The 21,696-nt window shown below is 44.1% G+C and overlaps 1 protein-coding gene across 1 annotated transcript in view; it reads left to right on the top strand.

Annotated features, from left to right (window-relative positions):
• Positions 1-21,696, top strand: part of ophn1 (oligophrenin 1) — a 230,177-nt gene that overhangs the window by 153,381 nt on the left and 55,100 nt on the right. Inside the window, exons 17-19 of the mRNA XM_072505810.1 lie at positions 3,675-3,780; positions 6,137-6,296; positions 8,573-8,720. Of these exons, the coding sequence (XP_072361911.1) occupies positions 3,675-3,780; positions 6,137-6,296; positions 8,573-8,720 (414 nt within the window). The remainder of the gene's footprint in view (positions 1-3,674; positions 3,781-6,136; positions 6,297-8,572; positions 8,721-21,696) is intronic.

Raw genomic sequence — 21,696 nt, 5'->3', positions numbered from 1 at the left:
CATGGGTTCACAAAGGGTAGGTCGTGTCTGACTAATTTGGTAGAATTTTTTGAGGACGTTACCAGTGCAGTAGATAACGGGGAGCCAATGGGTGTGGTATATCTGGATTTCCAGAAAGCTTTTGACAAGGTGCCACACAAAAGGTTGCTGCATAAACTAAAGATGCATGGCATTGAGGGTAAAGTGGTAGCATGGGTAGAGGATTGGTTAACTAACAGAAAGCAGAGAGTGGGGATAAATGGGTGTTTCTCTGGTTGGCAACCTGTAACTAGTGGGGTCCCTCAAAGATCAGTGTTGGGCCCGCAGTTGTTCACAATTTACATAGACGATTTAGAGTTGGGGACCAAGTGCAATGTGTCAAAGTTTGCAGACGACACTAAGGTGAGTGGTAAAGCAAAAAGGGCAGAGGATACCGGAAGTCTGCAGAAGGATTTGGATAGGTTAGGTGAATGGGCTAGGGTCTGGCAGATGGAATTCAATGTTGCCAAGTGTGAGGCTATCCATTTTGGGAGGAATAACAGCAGAATGGATTATTATTTAAACGGTAAGATGTTAAAACATGCTGCTGTGCAGAGGGACCTGGGTGTGCTGGTGCACGAGTCGCAAAATGTTGGTGTGCAGGTGCAACAGGTGATTAAGAAGACTAATCGAGTTTTGTCTTTCATTGCTAGAGGGATGGAGTTCAACACTAGTGAGGTTATGCTGCAATTGTATAGGGTGTTGGTGAGGCCGCATCTGGAGTATTGTGTTCAGTTTTGGTCTCCTTACCTGAGAAAGGACATATTGGCACTGGAGGGAGTGCAGAGGAGATTCACTAGGTTGATCCCAGAGTTGAGGGGATTAGATTATGACGAGAGGTTGAGTAGACTGGGACTGTACTCATTGGAGTTTAGAAGGATGCGGGGGGATCTTATTGAGACATATAAAATTATGAAGGGAATAGATAGGATAGATGCGGGCAGGTTGTTTCCACTGGTCGGGGAAAGCAGAACTAGGGGGCATAGCCTCAAAATAAGGGGAGGTAGATTAAGGACGGAGTGTAGGAGGAACTTCTTCACCCAAAGGGTTGTGAATCTCTGGAATTCCTTGCCCAGTGAAGCAGTTGAGGCTCCTTCTTTAAACGTTTTTAAGAAAAAGATAGATGCCTTTGAAAGAATAAAGGGATTTGGGGATATGGTGTACGGGCCGGAGAGTGGAGCTGAGTCCACAAAGATCAGCCATGATCTCATTAAATGGCGGAGCAGGCTCGAGGGGCCAGATGGCCTACTCCTGTTCCTAGTTCTTATGTTCTTATGTTTTACTTCTCTAATGAATTCTCAGCCAAGAATACATAATAAAGCTTGGCTGATAGCCCCCAAAAATATTAGTCTGTTTAAACAACCGAGGGCAGCATCAGTGGAGAGAATCAGAGTTAATGGTCTGGATTTTTCATTGAGTCAGGGTGACTTGGGATCCATTTAAAAATTAGTCAGAATTCTGAGATTCATAACCACATTCCTTGGGTTTCCAATTTTCACGAGTGCCTTTTAAGGGTGTGGCCTGGGATGGATCTAAAGCCCACAACCTGCCTTCCCAACCTGGCCAGCTCTATTGTGGGGATAGACAGGTGTTTGAACAGATTAATGTTTTTCTGGGCTCTCAGCCAAGCCTCATTATGTATTCTCGGCTGAGGGTCCAGACATCCATTAGAGCACTAAAACACCCGAGCCCCAGAGAAAATGTTGCTTGATTGACAGCTCTGGCCCTCTGATCTCTTCTGTCACAATGTTTATTACACAAGATAAAGAGATTACATGGGCTTGCGGTTTCTGATATTAAAACTTTAAAGGGGTCTGAATGATTGACACTTTTATTGGGCTGTGTTAAAAAACTATTTTTATTAATCCATTACTTGTTTCCTTAAAGCATCCCACTGTCACAACAGGGTTCTTTGTTTATATGTGGTATATAGTGAGAGAATGGGCATGGAAGTGGCGTAGCTTGGCATAGGAGGCATGAGGAAGCCATTGAGGTTTTTTGAGGGCATACCTTGGCATGAGGCGCAGTAAAATTAGGTGGCAATAAAAATTCATTGGGAGCCAAGGGGGTGACATGAGGTGACGTAGATGCAGCATGGGGAGTGAGTGAGGAGTGAAGGCTGGAAGTTTTTAACTGGGACAAAAGTCCCATAGCTCTGAGGTGGCCTTTTAAATAGCCCCTCTTTGCAACCAGTCATCCCTGTGGCTGCCTCTGAGATTCTCCCAGGGTCGGCTGGTCCGACTCCAGCCACATTGCACCGCATCCCCTTCTCCCAATGAAATCATCGTCCCGAGAGAGGTGGGGTGAGCCAGAGATTTTCTGCATTCCTGCAGCTACCCCATCTTGAGGATGAGAATCTAGGCCAACGTTTCGGGTTGATGACCTGTTTCTTCAGAACTGAGGAAAGATGGAAATGTAATGAGATTTAAGCCAGCGGAAAGGGGACAGAAAGGGAAGAGGACGGAAGGTCTCTTATAGGGTGCTGGGCAGAAGAAATGAAATGACAAATGGTTTCATGGTGCAGCAGCTAAAGAGAGCGGTGATGGGTTAGTGAAGAAACTAAAGAAGTGTCCCGATGAGGCGTGAATCGCTACATAACAACAATCTGAATGTAACAGGAAGGGAGAAAGAAAGAAATGAGATGAATCTGACCCAGCAAAACAAATGTACCTGAAAAAAGATGGAGGCAGAGGTCATAAAGTTAAATCGTTGAACACCAGTCAAAAGACAGTGCCAAGTTGAAAGTTGGGATACTGTTCCTTGAGCTTTATTGGAATACTGAGGCAGACCAAGGACAGAAAGGTTGGAGTGGGAGAACTAATATGACAAAGTGACGGGAAGATTGGGGTTATGCTACTGAAGAAAATCCTGTGTTGGTCTTCAGGTCTGAACTGTTGGCCCATCACAAAAATGCATCATATCTGGTTTGGGAGCCTTGACCTGGAGTGGGGAAAATTTGCCAGATTTGTCTTCCTGGTCAGTAATCAGCAATGGACATGAGAGTGGCTGTCAGCTGTGGACAACCTCGTTTGTCATGGGACCTGATAGTTGGGTAGCCTGCTGAAACCTCCATGGTGAGGATTTGCAGAATGGCCACTTTGGTAAGGTACCGAGGCTTTCTTTCTACCAAGTTACCGAAGAAAAATCGTTGTTGTTGAGAAAGGGAAGGGAGCTGCGAAAGTTTGAGAGAAGAAAGGAAGGTGGGAAATAAGAACTTGACAGTGGCCGAAATTTCGGCAGTGTGTTTTGCAGCAGGCCATTGGCCGGCATGGGACCTTCCTGTCCCACCGCTGTCGATGGGGTTTCCTGTTATTTGCACCCTCGGCTGGTGGGGAGCCCGCGTGGCAGGTGGTTATCATTGGCAGGACAAGAAAATGCCACCGGCGGCTACAGCCAGAAAATCCCTCCCTCTGTATCTGTTAGTGTGTCGGCAGAATGTCACATGTTAGCCTTTGATAGAATATTTTAATGAATGCAGTTATAAAAAGGGTGTTAAATTGATTTCTGCCTGAGGATAATTATGGTTGCAGTGTATTACATTATATTCTGAATCTGAAGGTGTAACGACGAGACTAGGTTAGAGGATATTGAAGTTGGAAATTAAAAGGTTGAATACAAAACTGTCCTGTTGTGACGAGATGTTTAATATGTTGCAGAATCCGACAACCTGGATTATAGGCTTGGTGCCATTCACTCCTTGGTACACAAGCTGCCTGAAAAAAATCGGGAAATGTTGGAACTCATCATTAAACATCTAATGAAGTAAGTATCACAGGAACCAATTGTTCAGCATAAAGATCATGACTTCTAAATTGTCTGTGCTTTTGGACCTGGGGAGATATATTGATGTGTCAGCGGTTTTAAAAAAGGAACACTCGCACTGAATGTACAGCACAAACCCCAGCCATTGGTGCATTTCTGTCTATGTTCGGGATGTTACAGCCCCCCCCCCCCGCCCATCCCACAGCCATAGTCGCCAGTTCGATCTTCCGGTCCCTTCAAAGTCAACGGGATTTTGTATGGTTGGTCCGCCTCGCTGCTGGGGAATCCGTTATGGGTGGGTCGGCTTTGGTGGGACTAGAGGATCGTGACGGTGGGAAGAGCTGGACAATCCCGCCCGCCCCATGTTTGTATTTTACCCTCCAGTTGTTGTCCTGTCTGTACACAAGCACTTGCGTCCTGTCTCCAATGAATATCATTAATTTTTCAGCTTTTGTGGAACTCATTCCACTAAACATTTTTATGATTGCTGTGGGGGAAAACGTAAAACAAAGTGACCACATTTACCAAATGATCCCCAAGTGAAGAAATTACCAAAAAGATTTCACTTTTTGTCACTTTTACTTTACATTGATTCTGATTTGGGTGAAATCAAACCTGAATTAACAAGCGAATGACACTTCACATAAAAAGATAAATTTCTCTTTAAATAGTCGATACAAAAAAGATGTGCATGACCACCAGCATCCATCCCCCTTCTGCATGTGTGGCATACGTAGCTACACTTTTCCACAATATGCTGTTCATTATCCACACAGGGTAAGTCAGTAGTCCTATCTGACAAACTTTCGCTTTTGAGTTTCACTGGTACAATTAGGTACACTATCCATTGGCTGTGCTCTAGACTGGAGATTATAACTGGGCAGTCCTGGTCTGTCGGACTCAGTTGTGCTACCTGCCATCAGATGTATTCTATCTGTTTCCCCTCGGCTGCATACCCTTGTCGTTCTGGATTTGATCTTCACGTTTTTTTTTGTTCTGCTTGCTGAGTGTTACCGTGCTGCAGATACCCTTATCTGAAAAATCAGATGGGAAACTTGCTTCCAGTCCTCTGCTGATGCTGCTGTGTCGCTGGTGATGGTGACTGATGCACGTGATTAAATTGTCCTCCATTCCAGTTCACAATTCCATTGGAAACTTGAAGGGAGAAGTGGAGCTTACCATCACCAACGTTTAATATTATTCCCCACCACATCTTTGTTCCATTACTAGGTTACAGTTATGCTTGTATATAGTTGTATGGAGGTTATATACTTGCCATTCTTTGAGAGGGCAAAACGTTGACTTTGTCGAATCATAGAATGTACAGTGCAGAAGGAGGCCAATTGGCCCATCGAGTCTGCACCGGCCCTTGGAAAGAGCACACTACTTAAGCCCACACCTCCACCCTATCCCAGTAACCCCACCTAACCTTTTTGGACACCCAAGGGCAATTTAGCAAGGCCAATCCACCTGACCTGCACATCTTTGGACTGTGGGAGGAAACCGGAGCACCCGGAGTAAACTCACACAGACACGAGGAGAACGTGCAGACTCCGCACAGACAGTGACCCAAGCCAGGAATCAAACCTAGGACGCTGGAGCTGTGAAGAAACAATGTTAACCACTGTGCTACCGTGCCGCACTCACTGATTTTGATAATGCCTGGGAAAAAATCTTCATCTGGTTCTTCCTCATAGAAAATGTTTAACGCCCGATCATTTGAGACATTGACGAGTTTCGACATTATCATGATCACCAAACTCTTTATTTTTACAAGTGTTCCTTTGTGGTACTTGTGCTGTAAATTACGATGAGAAGGGCATGTCCATGTTTACGGCAATGTCACTTTGTGGATGAGTATTCCAGTGCCCCCAAGCAGAGCCACTTGCCTTTCTCTCACCTGCTATTCATCTTTTCTATTTTGTTCATTCATTCTGCCGATGTGGATGTCTTTAACAAAGCTGGCATTTATTGCTCATCCCTAGTTGATGATACAGCTGAATTGATTACTTGGCCATTTCAGGAGTCAGCTTTATAGGTGTGGGACTGGAGTCACCCAAAGGCAAGTCTGAGCAAGGTTGGCCGGTTTCCTTCGGGTATTAGAAAAGCAGTTGGATTTTATGAGAAACCAACGGCCTTGTGGCCACTGTTGCTGATCCCAGCTTTTGTAGGAAAAACACATTACCAGGCAGCCATGGTGGGATGTGAGCTGATTGTTGCCCTGAGAGTTACTAGTTTGGTTTCTGTCATACCCTGTGCAGGCAACCTGAATGTGGTTGATGACTCGGGTAGACCCCTGTTGAGGTTTTGAAAGTGGGCTTTGCCGTATCAGTGATGCCATTCTGTGTTTGTGCAGCGTTTGTAGCCACAATAAGGAGAACTTAATGACGGCTTTCAACATGGGGGTGATATTTGGACCAACGTTAATGAGAGCGCAAGAAGATACAGTTGCGGCCATGATAAACATCAAGTTTCAGAACATTGTCGTGGAAATCCTGATCGAGCATTACGAAAAGGTAAAGTCTACTCTGGTCTATTCGGGAACCTTGACCAGAAGTAAAATGTCTGACATTTTTACCACTGTTTCTGCTCCTGTTAATGCAGGTTAAGAATTCTAGAGACCTGATTTCAAAATAGGAATTACTATAATGTTGGGGATTACTTAGTCAATTAAATAGTTATGTAAGCAAGAAAAATATTTTTTGTCTTGCATTCTCCCTTTCCAAGTGAATAACAATGTTACTAATTGCAACTAAACTGCTAATAACAATTATACTAAGCTGCACAGACCAGAGGGAGGCCTTGCATTTCACAACGGGTCTTTCTTGTGTTGGTTGACCCCCAAACTTGGGCAAGGGGTGAGGGGAAAAAAGTGACTTGGGTTACATCTCTTGATGGTTCACCCTACTGCAAGGTGTTACATGAATGCGGAAGGGAGCACCTGAAAGAGTTGGTGAGGAGTGGAGGTGGGGGAAGGGCAGGAGGAGAGAGAGACATCGTGCATAGTCTTGCTTACGCTTTGTTATCCTTGTATTCTTGTACTCTGGCTCTGCACTTACAGTTAAACAAGGTCTACGTGGTCCATTGTTCTGTGACACAGGCAGTGGCTAATAAAAGTTTTTTTTCCCCACGCATTGCCAGTTGTCAAACAGGGTGGCAAAGGAGTTTGTTTTGCAGGCAGAAGCTATTGTCATAATATACACTAGTATATCATGGTGCAGATACACACACACTGACGGACACACAGTGGGACCAATCAACACACACAACACCGCAGCCAATCACCAGTTAGAGCACACTCACTATAAAGACAGGGGGCATCAGAGTTTCCGCTCATTCTGGATGCAGCCTCCTAGAAGGACAGAGCTTACAGCTTACAGCACAGATCTTCACCATGTGCTGAGTGCATAGACTGGTTAGGACAGGCATAGGTCTTTAGTTTAATCTAACATCGTGTTAACCCACAGTGAAAGTATGTTCAACAGTTTCTAACTTAATAAAATAGTGTTGCACTATTTTAAGTGTTGGTGGCCTGTATGTGTTCCACGGATCCAGAGCACCCAACACATCAGCTATCAGGAAGAAAGGAAAACTTTCTATTTCACCTTTCACAACCTTGAGACATCTGAATGCTTTACAGGCAGTGAAGTGTAGTCACTGTGAAATGTGGGAACCAAATTGCACACAGCAAGGATCCATTATAAAATATCAGGTCATCTGTTTTTATTCTTGTTGGTTGAGGGATAAATATTGGCTGAGACATTGGTGTAAACTCGCCTGCTTTTCAAATAGATGGGATCTTCTGTGCCCAGCTAAGAGGACAGTGGGACCAAAGGTCAGCACCTTGAGCAATGCAGCACTCCCTCAGTGTTGCACAGGAGTATTAACCTGGATAATGTGCTCAAGTCTCTGGAGTGGACTTGAATGCACGCCCTCCTGAGTGAGTGTTATCACCGAGCCACGATTTATAGATTCATAATAATGGCCTCTGCAGCATGGAATATTATTTTTCACTTGATTTAATAGGCTCTTTCTTGCCATCCAAGTAATAAAGCACATGGCTGGAACTCAGCACATCTGCTCCACAACACTGTTAAGAACATAAACTCACCATATAAAGCAACATGGTGTCAACCCACATCCCCAGTTATTATAGCACTAGTTCCGCTCTTCTATCAAGAGTCCTTTTCAAAAAAAGTATGCTATAACATCAGGGCCCCTTATTAAAGATCACACTGTTACAAAGAACTGCTGTGATCTTTGAATAAATATATTTAAATATAAATCTAGTGATCAGTGAGTCCTGATGATCCTGTTTGAACTGACCTGGTTGGGTACCTGAACCTGAGTGTGCTGGATTAGCATGCTGTGTAAACTGAAACTTTTGTTAGGGATTTGTATAAATCCAGCTCCCTCTCACTTGTGTGGCTCAGTAACTCCTGGCAGGCAGCAACTTGCGCTAATGATTGAACTGTTGCTGTTGTTAATCCGGTGCTCTCATGATATAGAACTTGGAACCTCCCCTCTGTTCCAGGCTGGAACATCTGCATCTTGGAATTTCTTCAGCTCTGGTCCTGACCTCCCACCCTGTCTGCAGAGGAGGTTTGTCCTGCTGAGCTTGCAGCCAGCGATTTGGGGGGGGGGGGGGGGGGGGGTGGAAAACATGGCAAGTCTAACTTTCAGACCTTTTATAGCCTTTGAAGAAATCAGCAGAAGGAAAGATGGTTGGCTGATTAGAATTTTTGGGAAGGGATTCTGGGAATATGTCTCCATTCTTGTTCTAATTTTTCAGATATTTCGATTCCCGCCGGAGGAGAACGCTGCTCCTCCAGTGCCACCTCCCAGAGCGGCGCCCAGGAAACGCCAGCCAATCACAATCTCCAAACGCCCTGCCCGACCTCGGCCAAACCTCAACTCTTCCTTCTCTGAGGATGTGGAAGGTCAGTATCTGTTCCATTGCTCGCACTCCACCTAACTCTACACGCATGTCGTGGTGTGACTGACAGGTTTATGGATAAGATGCTGCAAAGATTTGATATTTGTTGTCGGGGGCGGGGCGGGGGGGTGCAAAGCGTGAGAGAAGGAAAAGGCTGGTCCTGCTATTTGGTATCCATGGTCTCGTCCTGCTTAAAACTCATCCATTTCTTTCTCTTCCTCTCTTGTGAATGCAGTCACTCTTGTACAGGTTCATGTATGTCAATAGTTCTCTTTCACTTCATCCAAGTGCCTGTCCTTCATTTTCATGGGGGATGAGCATCACTGACTAGGCCAGTTTCCCATCCCCAATGGCCCTTGAGAAAGTGGTGGTGAGTCACCTTCTTGAACCGCTGCAAACCATCTGGTGTAGGTACACCCACACTGCCGTTAGGGAGGGAGTCCCAGAATTTTGACCCAGCGACAGTGAAGGAATGGCTATACAGCTCGAATTTAACATGGTGTGTGGCTTGGAGAAGAACTTTCAAACAAAGGTGGTCCCATTCATCTGCTGCCCTTTCCCTTCCAAGTGGTAGAGGTAGAATGCTTGGAAGGTTCTGTTACAGGAGGCATGGGGAGTTGCATCTTGTCGATGCGACACACTGCAGCCACTGTTTGCTGGTGACTGAGAGAGTGACTGTTTAAGGTGGTGGATGGGAGACTGATCAAGCGTGTTGGTGGTGAGCTTCTTGAGTTGTTGGACCTGCAAGTGGTAAGTATTACACCACCACACTCCTGACTTGTGCCTTGTGGATGGTGGACAGGTTTTGTGGAATCAGGAGGTGAGTTACTTGTTGTGGAGTTCTTAGCCTCAGAGCTGCTCTTGTAGCCACAGTATTTATATGGCTGGTCCATTTCAAGTTCTGGTCACCGGTCAGTTGTGGAATATTGATCTGTGAACTTTGTTATATTCCTCGTCTTGTTCTCCAAGATAGCCAGATATGTAGTGTTGACAAAGAATATAAAACTAAGAAGATTAAATCAAAACAAATTTATTTTACACTACTAACTTGATTTGGTTTGCACACTTTACTAAGTAACAGATAATAAAATAATAATACTGAATCTGTAGTACAGTAATCAATATTCTCTCTAACTATTAAACTACATCATAACTCAACCTCGTGCTATATCTCTACAATGAAATCTCCCTCAGCTTTCTCTCTCTTTATCATCAGCTTCTCCCAGTATTCCTAGAGATGCAGCCTTGTATACAATCACTTAATAACGGCATCTAGTGTTGAGTTATGTTGCTGATTTTCTCCTTGGTTCAATTGCTCTGTTTTATTACCTTTGCTCTCGAGTCGGCAGGTATCTTTATGATACCGCCACGAGGTTCAAGTCCGAGTAATGATCATTAACCCAATACACCGATTAGTAAGATTTAAATCAAAGCACATTTATTTTACACCGTAATCGCTACTCATGCACAAATTCTACGTCTAAGCTACTTCTACAACTAACAGGCCTATACTTAACTTCGGACTGGCCCACCAGGTCAGGGGAACAAATGGCCTTTCGTTTGGGTTCTGAGTCTGCGGGATTCGAAGTTGGTACGGATTGGTAGCTAGGAGCGCCTATCTCGTAGCGAGTGTTGAATTAAGACTTACGGGCTTCAGCGATCACTGGAGTTAATGCACCGGTCACGGTCAATGTTGGTTCGTGTTGCTGGGTGACCCGGGCAGGATGCAGAGGTGAAGAAGAATGAAGAGAGCTGCTGAAGAGCGCGAAGAGAGCGATTTGAACTTTGGGCTTAACTCTTATAGTCCCCAGGGGCTTCCTGCCTTTCGGGGCAGACCCTGTACCTGGTCCCAAGTGATTGGACTTTGTCCCAATCACTTGGTTCGATTTTCTCCAATACTGGAGCGGTTCCCTGATCGATGGGCGGTCTTGAGGTGCTCATTCACCTCCTTTGTGTTGGCTCCTGCTGGCGCCGAGGAGTCTGGCTTTGCTTTGTGTGTCCAAAATGTTACTTATTGTTCCCGGGGATTGCTCATCAGTATGCAGATGGCTGCTACTTTGTTATGCTGATGGCCGCTGGTATCGATGTTGTCTGGTTTTTGCAGAGGTAAATACACAGCAAACCTGCAGCCGCTGGTTTCTGTCTTGTTGGCTGACTTTCCCATCAGCCTTTGCCGTTCGCCATTTTAAATCGGGAGTTGGCCAACTTAGGTGGCTACAGTTACACGTAGTCTCTGTTGTTAACCCTTTACTACACTTGTACTATACATATCATAACATCTCCCTTTTTTTAGACATTTCTTTTCTACATGACAGAAGGAAAAAATGAACAACATTAGTACAGAATACATTGATATGTTTACAAAGTTAACAAATGAGTCAGAAAAAAATATTCAAACAGTTAATTTGTGTTTCTTCACAAATTAAGTCTGTCTGGTTCTTTCTTATTCTGGATGATCTCGTCAATCCAGTCAGTGGAGTGGTAGAAGTCTTGAACGTCTTCTGGAAGTCATGTGGTATCTTGGAAGATGTTGTTGTAGTACGAAATAAACTCTCATTGAATTGAAGATTAGGAAATAACGTACTGGAAGATTGAACTTTCAGAAGTGCTCTACGATTTCTTCTAACAATTGAACCTTCATTCGTCTGAATGATGTATGAACGAGGTGCGACTTGATGTATGACCTTAGCTAGATCAGACCATCCTCCAGTGGGAATACAAATTCTCACTTGATCACCTGGATTAAATGGTTCCAGTGGTTTCACATGTTGATTGTTGTATTTATCCTGAATACCCTGTTGATGTTGCATTTTCTTGATGACGGGCTGAAGATCTGGATCAGGAAGTCGTATGGATGGAAGAGTTGTACACAATGTTCTGTTCATCAATAATTGAGCAGGAGATAAACCAGTTGCAAGAGGAGTAGCTCTGTAATTTAATAAAGTTAAGAACATGCCTGAATCAGAGTTAAGAACTTTTTTGAAAAGTTGTTTCACAATGTGAATGCCTTTTTCAAACTTGCAATTGGATTGCGGATAGAGAGGACTGGAAGTTATGTGAGTAATATTGTATGCATTAGCAAATTCTGTCCACTCATAGCTGTCAAAACAAGGTCCATTGTCTGTCATGACTTTGCAAGGAGTCCCATGATGAACAAAAATCTCTTTTGTTGCCATGATCACGGATTTTGCAGTGGAGTCAGATGCCAACCTTCGATCAAGGAGTCTTCTAAAGATCATGAGGTAGAAGTGTTTCTTTACTTTGAGTTGATTGATTGCGCTGGCAGGTTTCACATTCTAAAATTAGATTTGTTATGTCCTTGTTTATTCCTGGCCAATATACTGCCTGTCTTGCTCTTCGTTTGAATTTCTCTATGCCTAGATGACCTTTGTTTTTTTCTGTAGTATCATGGGTCTTAATGTCATAGGAATAACTATACGAACAAGACAAGGATCTGACTCAGCTCTAGAGGGTTACAAGGTAGCCAGGAAGGAACTCAAAATGGACTGAGGAGAGCTGGAAAGGGGCATGAAAAATCCCTGGCGGGAAGCATTAGGGAAATCCCCAAGGCATTCTACACTTATGCGCGAAATAAGAGGATGATCAGAGTGAGGGTAGGGCCGATCAGGGATAGTGAAGAGAACTTGTGCCTGGAGTCTGAAGAGACTGGGGGGGCCCTAAATGAATACTTTGCTTCAGTATTCACTAGAGAGAGGAACCTTGTTGCCCATGAGAACAGTGTGAACCAGGTTAATAGTCTCAAACAGGTTGATATTAAGAAGGGGGATGTGCTGGAAATTTTGAAAAGCATCAAGATAGATAAGTCCCCTGGGCCTGACGGGATATACCCAAGGTTACTACGGGAAGCGAGTGAGGAGATTGCTGCGCCATTGGAGATGATCTTTGTGTCCTCACTCTCCACTGGAGTAGTACCGGATGATTGGAGGGAGACAAATGTTGTTCCCCTATTCAAGAAAGGGAATAGGTAAATCCCTGGGAATTACAGACCCATCAGTCTTACGTCTGTGGTGAGCAAAATATTGGAAAGGATTCTGAGAGATAGGATTTATGATTATTTAGAAAAACATAGTTTGATTAAAGATAGTCAGCATGGCTTTGTGAGGGGCAGGTCATGCCTCACAAGCCTATTGAATTCTTTGAGGATGTGATGAGACACATTGATGAAGGTCGGGCAGTGGTTGTGGTGTATATGGATTTCAGTATGGCATTTGATAAGGTTCCCTATTGTAGGCTCATTCAGAAAGTTATGGGGCATTGGATACAGGGAAATTTGGCTGTCTGGATACAGAATTGGCTGGCCAAAAGAAGACCGCGAATGGTGGTGGATGGAAAGTATTCCGCCTGGAGGTCGGTGACCAGTGGTGTCCCATAGGGATCTGTTCTGGGACCTCTGCTCTTTGTGGTTTTTATAAATGACTTGGATGAGGAAGGGGAAGGGTGGGTTAGTAAGTTTGCCGATGACATGAAGGTTGGTGGAGTTGTAGATAGTGTTGAGGGTTGTTGCAGGTTACAACAGGACATTGACAGGATGCAGAGCTGGGCCGAGAAGTGGCAGATGGAGTTCAACATTGATAAATGTGAAGTGATTCATTTTGGAAGGTCGAATTTGAATACTGAATACAGGGTTAAAGGCAGGATTCTTGGAAGTGTGGAGGAACAGAGGGATCTTGGGGTCCACGTACATAGATCCCTCAAAGTTGCCACCCAGGTTGATAGGGTTGTTAAGAAGGCGTATGGTGTGTTGGCTTTCATTAACAGGGGGATTGAGTTTAAGAGCCGCGAGGTTTTACTGCAGCTTTATAAAACTCTAGTTAGACCACTCTTGGAATATTGTGTCCAGTTCTGGTCGCATCATTATAGGAAGGATGTGGATGCTTTGGAGAGGGTACAGAGGAGATTTACCAGGATGTTGCCTGGACTGGAGGGCATGCCTTATGAAGAAAGGTTGAGAGAGCTAGGGCTATTCTCACTGGAGCGAAGAAGACAGAGAGGTGACTTGATAGAGGTGTATAAGGTGATGAGAGGCATGGATAGAGTGGACAGCCAGAGACTTTTCCCCAGGGTGGAAATGGCTGTCACGAGGGGACATAGTTTTAAGGTGATTGGAGGAAGGTATAGGGGAGATGTCAGAGGTAGGTTCTTTATTCAGAGAGTGGTGGGTGTGTGGAATGCACTGCCAGCAGAGGTGGTGGAGTCAGTCATAAGGGACATTTAAGCGACTCTTAGACAGGCACATGGACAGCAGTAAATTGAAGGGGTATAGGTTAGGTTGATCTTCGATTCGGATAAATGGTCGGCACAACATCGTGGGCTGAAGGGCCTGTACTGTGCTGTACTGTTCTCTGTTCTATGAGACGGAGTGAAAACCATCTACAACAGTGAGTTCAGATTGAATGTTTCTGAATTTTGAACAGTGCCCTTTCGGCCAACAATTTTTCAAATGGTCGATGGCACGTTGCAACATATCTCATCTCTGGTGAGGTTGATTTTGTCGTCCGAAGCTGGAAGAGTTTCAGCTCGAAGCTGCACTTGAGCTTCACTCTGTTGAATGAACTCCGTTGTTGGTCTTCTGTGTTGGTAGAACGAGATAATGTATCAGCAATTATAAGATCTTTACCCGGAGTGTAGACAAGTTGAAAATCGTACCGTCTTAACTGCTTGAGAATACGTTGTAGTCTAGGACTCCTGTCATTCAAATCTTTGTGAATGACGCGTACTAGTGGTCGGTGATCAGTTTCGACCGTGAACATTGCTAGTCCATAGACATAGTCATGAAGTTTGAGAATTCCAGTAAGTAAGCCTAAACATTCCTTTTTCTATCTGAGCATACCTTTGGAAGTCATCGATCGCGATGCATAAGCAACAGATGAACACAAAGAATCATCATTTCTTTGAAATAGGACTGCCCCAATTCGACTTTGACTTGCAGCTATGGAAATCTTTGTTTCTCGTTCAGAGTCAAAGAAGGAAAGAACCGGTGCGGTAGTCAATGCTGACGAGGTCGAACTGGTGAGGTGTGCTCATCAGTCCACGAAAATGTTGTGCTTTTCTTGATAAGGTGACGCAAAGCTGCAGTTCTTGAAGATAGGTTTGGCATGAACTTTCCAAGGAAATTTACAACGCCTAGGAATCTCAACACTGCTTTCTTGTCCTCTGGGACTGTCATCTTCTGAATGGCAACAATCCTATCGTCGTCTGGTTGCACACTATGCTCTGAGATTTGATCACCCAGGAATTTTAAAGTTGAGATACAAAAGTTGCATTTGGATCTGTTTAGCTTTAAGCCAAATTTGTGTATCCTCTGGCAGACTTGCAACAGCCTTGCATTATACCCTTCACGTGTAGATGACCATACGAAGATGTCATTAACGTACACTCTGACTCCATCTATGCCTTCAGTCATTTGTTCCATGGCACGATTAAATATCTCCGATGCTGAGATTATGCCAAATGGCATTCTGTTGAATCAGTAACGACCAAACGGTGTGTTGAACGTACACAATTCCTTGCTTGTATCATCCAGCTGCATTTCCCAAAATACTCTGGAATCGTCCAGTTTAGAAATAAATTTTGCATTTGCCATCTCGCTGATATTCTCTTCACGCTTTGGTCTTGGATAATGTTCATGCTTTATATTCTTGTTTAAATCTTTTGGATCAATACAGATTCTTAATTCTCCTGTAGGTTTCTTGACACACACCATCGAAGTGACCCAATCAGTCGGTGCTGTAATCGTGGAGATGATTCCAAGTTTCTGCATGCGTGCAAGTTCTTGCTTTAAACGTTCACGTAACGGAGCAGGAAATCTTCTCGGAGGGTGTACCACTGGTTTGACATTTGGTTTCAATTGTATCTTGTATTGTAAAGGAAGAGTACCCATACCTTCAAAGACGTGAGGAAATTGATTGAGAATCCCCTGAATATCTTCCTGTACATGTGGAAGAGGTTTGCTGGTGCTGTAGATTCTTTTCATTAGAAGATCCTGACAGGTTAGTGCACCAGTAGCAAAAATCGATTGGATTCAACAATCTCAAACAATAAGTCACCATAGTATAGCAAGATCCTAATGATGTCGGCCACGCGATCCCTGTTGATACCGCTTCTTTAATGCAGGTGGCATTGTATAGCCATGTGATTCTCGAAGCTGAGACCTTCTCGGTAAACTGCTCCATTATCACTAACAATCTGCTCTGGTGTTCCAAATCTTGCATCTTCCGCAATGGTCTATTCAGTTGTTGTTGACTTCATTATCATGATTTTCGGGCCATTTAGATTGTGCATCCGCAATCACGAAAATATGCGACCCTTCAGTGGACCAGCATAATTGATGTGTATTATCTGCATGGCTGTGTCAACAATGGAGTGTTCCTTAGTTTTACACAGGATTGACATTGTCCTACTTTCTCTTCAATTTGAGCATCTAATCCTGGCCACCAACAATAACTGCATGTCAATTCCTTCATCTTCACCACACCAGGATGTCCCCATGCAGTTGGTCAAGGACTCTACTATGCAGGCATGGAGGAATAATCACATGGATTCCCCACAATAGAACTCCATTGTGCACTGTCAACTCAAGGCTTCGTGTGATGTAAAGGTTTTTTCTATGAACGTCTGACAGCGTTCACTTTTCGACCAAGTCCATCACCTTTCCCATCACTGGATCGGTTCTTGTATATCTTTGAACTTGTGATGAAGCCACCGGTACATATCCACAAATGAGAAATACAAAATACTAATTAAATGTTTTTCAGGTTTGCTGGTGCTATAGATTCTTTTCTATAGCACCAGGGTCATGCTCGATTTGTAACAACAATTGTGACAAAGCATCAGCACTTACGAGTTGCTCTGACTTGCGATATTGTGCCGGTGTGCTGACAATATCAATGACCACCTTTACAATCTACTAGCTGCCAAAGAAGGTTCTATGGCTCAAAGATTTTAGTCAAGGGTCGATAATCCATCAAAACTAAAACAACGCTCTTAAAGGTATTGGTGGAACCTTCTTACCCTTACACCGAAAATGATGCTCAAAGCCTCCTCTTCTAGCATAATTTATTTCAATAATATCGCTAGTCCGGTTCAATTTCTGATCAATGGTGACCTCCAAGATATTGATTGTGGGGGGGATTCAGCGATGGTAATGCCATTGAATGTCATGGGATGGTTAGATACTCTCTTGTAGACGATGGTCATTATCTGGCACTTGTGTGGTGCAAATGTAACTTCCCACTTGTTAGCCCAAGCCTGGATATTGTTCAGGTGTTGCTGCGTTTGGACATGGACTGCTTCATTATCTGAGGAGTCGCGAATTGTGCTGAACATTGTGCAGTCATCATCAAACATCCCCACTTCTGACCTTATGATGGAAGGCAGGTTATTGATGAAGCAGCTGAAGATGGTTGGGCCTAGGACACTACCTTGAGGAACCCTTGCAGTGATGTCCTGGAGTTCAGATGATTGACCTACAACCAAAACAACCATCATCCTTGTGCAAGGCATGACTCCAACCAGCTGAGAGTTTCCCCCTCTATTCCCATTGACTCCAGTTTAGCTAGGGCTCCTTGATTCCATACTCGGTCAATTGCTGCCTTGATGTCAAGGGCGGTCACTCTCACCTCACCTCTGGCATTCAGCTCTTTTGTCTATGTTTGAACCAAGGCTGTAATGAGGTCAAGAGCTGAGTGACCCTGGTGGAACCCAAACTGAGCGTCCATGAGCAGGTTATTGATGAGTAAGTGCTGCCTGATAGCACTGTTGATGACTCCTTCCATCACTTTGCTGATGATGGAGAGTAGACTGATAGGGCGGTTATTGGCTGGGTTGGATTTGTCCTATTTCTTGTGTACAGGACATACATGGGCAATTTTCCACATTGCAGGGTAGATACCAATGTTTTTTTTTTTGAAATTTAGAGTGCCCATTTCTTTTTTTTCCAATTAAGGGGCAATTTAGCATCTCCAGTACACCTACCCTGCATACCTTTGGGTTGTGGGGATGAGATCCAAGTAGACACGGGGAGAATATGCAATCTCCACACAGACAATGACTCTGGGATGGAACCTGGGTCCTTGGCGCCGTGAGGCAATAGTGCTAACCACTGTGCCACCCCTCTTTTGTTAGATTTCTTGTTGCCGCAAAGAATAAAATAATGTGGAGGTGCCCACCCTCTGGATTCCTGAAAAACATTACGAGAGGTTTATTAAGAGGTGTTGCTCACACAATAACCAAAGCCCACGCAAACCTTCAGCTGGCGTCACTGCACATCATGTAATGCTTCACCAGCAGGGATGTATACTCTGATGTGTGACATTCTCGTTCACACCTACCCAACAACTATCTGGAGAGAGGTACAAGATGGCAGCCTCTGCCCATGGATTCCTGCAAAGTACGTTTTACATTTTTATGGAGTTGACATGACAACCAAGAGTTATTTGTATGTCATTTTTTTCACAAAATTCATGGGGACATTACGTTAACCTGTGTAACAGTTTAGTTTTGATTTATGACTGAAATTAACATTCTGGCAGACTTGCCCACTGAGCCATTGGCAAATAGTCGGTCTCTGGGATGAAGAATTAAAGCTAGCCATTCTAAGCAGAGAACATGTCAGTGAACTATGAATAATGCGACATGCTGTCCCCGTACCCCTTCCTTCATTTCAGTCAACCATTACACGATCTGTAATCTCCGTTGGAGAGTGAACTGTAGCTTTCCGCTTTGTCCTACCATTTCAATGGGCTTGGAATGATAATTAAACCCCCAGCCATCTGTGCGAAGTGAAGTGATTCCAGCATTGAGCTCGCCAACATTGCCCTTTACCATTTCTTTCATATAGTTAATCAACAACTGCGCTGTGGGACTTGAGGTGGTTAACTCGATCCTGCGCCTGGTCCTGTGATGTTGAAACAGGACTGTGTTTTTTTCTTTGATTTGTGCACACAGACTTTGTTCTATTAACCAGACACTTATCAGCCGGCAGTGCTGGACGACGCTTTTATAGCGTTGATCGTTATACGTGTCTGAAGCTCTCGCCGCTTGGCGCCAGCGCTTGTCTCTATCGTGAGACCAGTGGTGTCTGGTTTGATCAATTGCTTGCAGCTGTTAGCTGGATAAACTATCAAAATCCCTGTTTTCCCTTTTTTTTTAATACGGTTCCGCAGTTTAACTGCAGTCTTTGGGTTTTAATCTTAATTACAGGGTTGGCATGAAAGGACTTTTATTCAGCGGGCATGTGTTAATGAGAGACGCCTACCTTTTTTTCCCATTTGTGGTGAATATTTTCAGTTGCACTCCTTGGACGACACAGATCTCCCTCATATTTTTAGAAGGCACAGTGGCGCAGTGGTTAGCACTGCTGCCTCACGGCGCCGAGGACCCGGGTTCAATCCTGGCCCTGGGTCACTGCCCGTGTAGAGTTTGCACATTCTCCCCGTGTCTGCATGGGTTTCACCCCCATGACCCAAAGATGTGCTGGGCAGGTGGATTGGCCACACTAAATTGCCCCTTAATTGGAAAAATATATAATTGGGTACTCTTAAAAAATTTTTTTTAAAGTGCAGCAGGTGGTCATTTGCCCTATCGAGTCTGGACCAATCCTCTGAAAGAGCACCCTACCTAGTCCCACTCCCCTGCCCAATCCCTGTAACCCCACCTCACCTGCACAACCTTGGACATTAAGGGGCAATTTTATCACGGCCAATCTATCTAACCTGCATATCTTTGGACTGTGGGAAGAAACCGGAGCACCCGGAGGAAGCCCACTCAGATATTGGGTGAATGTTCAAACTCTGTACAGACAGTGGGAATCGAACCTGGTTCCCTGGCGTGTGAGGCAGCACTGCTAACCACTGTGCCACCCAGTATCTGATTTATGCTTTCTGTTAAATTAAGAATATGTTTAAAGTGAAACTTGTTGCACTGCTTCACATTTTCTCATTTCCCGCTCTAGGTATGAACTTCAAGGATTTTAAACTGACCTTTCAAATTGCAAGAGTTCTTGCATCAAGGATATGAACCATTCCTAGCATTTAGATCAGAACCCTTGTGTTGTTTGCTTGGTAAACATTCTGGAGGGTGGGGAGGGGTAAATGGGGGAGGTGATTTGATATGGGCAGAAATCCCTATTTTGAGTGTCCAAGCGTTTTAGAAATCTGCACCATTTTTGGACTTCAAGTTGCTCATTATACTGTGCTCACTTCATTTTGGTCAGTAGGACACCTTATTGGGGAAGACAAAACAAACTCAAATGCAGTGGAGCTTAAGCTGTTAAAACCATGTATTGTACCATCACAAACCAATGAGGACCACCTTGCCAGTTGGAACTTTGACTTTGCAGAGATATCTGGAACTACACAGAAAGTGCCTCTCTCAAACCCCCCCCCCAGCACCCAAGTAACTAGTTTCGTCCACCAGAATTCATTCATGACCCAAACTGGCTTGTCAATCATCAACAGTGGCCTGGAGACAATTGGCTTCAACAAAACGTTGACTTCCAAGACAGGCAAATTTAGCCCTCAAGAAACCCTGCTTGCAATGGGCATTACTCCTTTAAAATCCCTCTCATCTTTCACTTAACTTAAAAAGCACCCTATTATGTAACTGACCCATTCTCTGCACCCTCCCTGTGTTACGACCAAACTGGAATTACTCTCTTTATTTTTTTTTCTTTAGTGTGACGATTTTAAAACCCAGATTTTGGTGTTCGTCAATAACAAGCGACTCGTTTCCTGGGCTCATATCTCTTGCGATTTTCAACCTTGCTGGTGACTGATCCTCTGAGCCTTGGCACTTCACCTATTTCTTAATAATCATTTAAAAATACGACAGGCTTTTGTTTGTCCTTTATCCTGCAGGGCAGCTCAAGTCTGCTTTGTGAATAATTGGATTGTCTTGGCTGTGGATAGCCAGCGTTTTTTTCAAAATTCTTTTGTGGGATGTGGGAAATTCCACCAGCTGCCCTGGGGAGATTTGAGCATCAGGCTGGGCCACTGAATTACCAGTCCAGCAATATTACTACACCAGCAGCAGCAAATGTGGGGACGGTGCAGGAATATTGCCAAGCCCTCTCAAAGTTTTCCCGTTTTAAATGTAAATCTGCATGAGTGGAATAGAGTTGAGTATCTCAGAATTGAGTTTCTCCAGACTGTGTCCTGGAGTGGGCCCTGCACTCGCTGTATTTCTGTAACTGTTTCGTCAATACCTTTCTTACGTTTACACTGCAGATCTTTATGATCTGGGGTGAGTGATGCCCAACTTTGTTTTTTATTCGTTGGATGTGCGCATCACTGGCTGGTCCAGCATTTATTGCCCCTTCCTAATTACCCTTGAACTGAGTGACTTTTTTTAGGACGTTTAAGAGTCAACCACATTGCTGGGGGTCTGGAGTCACATGGACTTACCTGACCAGGTAAGGTTGGCGGATCACCTTTCCTAAAGGACATTAACGAGCCAGAAGGGTTTTTATGACAATTGACAATGATTTCATGGTGATCATTAGACTTTTAATTCCAGATTTTTAATTAATTCAAATATCACATCTGCCATGATGGGATTCGAACCCGAATCCCCAGAGCATTAACCTGGGTCTCTAAATTGCTAGTCCAGTGACAATACCACATATCACTGCTTCCCATATGACTTGGGTTAACTTATATGGAGGGCTATAATGTAGACAGATCTTTTTGGAGCTGAGGTCAGTGTCCGTAATACAATACAACAATCTGCACTGATCTGAACTGAGATCTGGGAGGATGTGTTCACCCTTTGGATACTTACCCAACTTGCATTATGGGCTAATCCTGATATTTCTCCCACAAGTTTAAGGTAGCAGTTTGGCTGGGCTCTCGTGGAGATGCTACATTACAGGAAATTTCTGATCCATTTTTTTCAAACGGACTTGGTATTTGCAGTGACTGACTGTGATAATCTAGCATATGGAGGGGCACACTTGCCTATTC

This window comes from Scyliorhinus torazame, chromosome 5, assembly GCF_047496885.1.
Source record: "Scyliorhinus torazame isolate Kashiwa2021f chromosome 5, sScyTor2.1, whole genome shotgun sequence".
Lineage (NCBI taxonomy): Eukaryota > Metazoa > Chordata > Chondrichthyes > Carcharhiniformes > Scyliorhinidae > Scyliorhinus > Scyliorhinus torazame.
The sequence above is the reverse complement of the archived record's forward strand: the minus strand, read 5'-3'. Positions and strand labels throughout refer to the sequence as shown.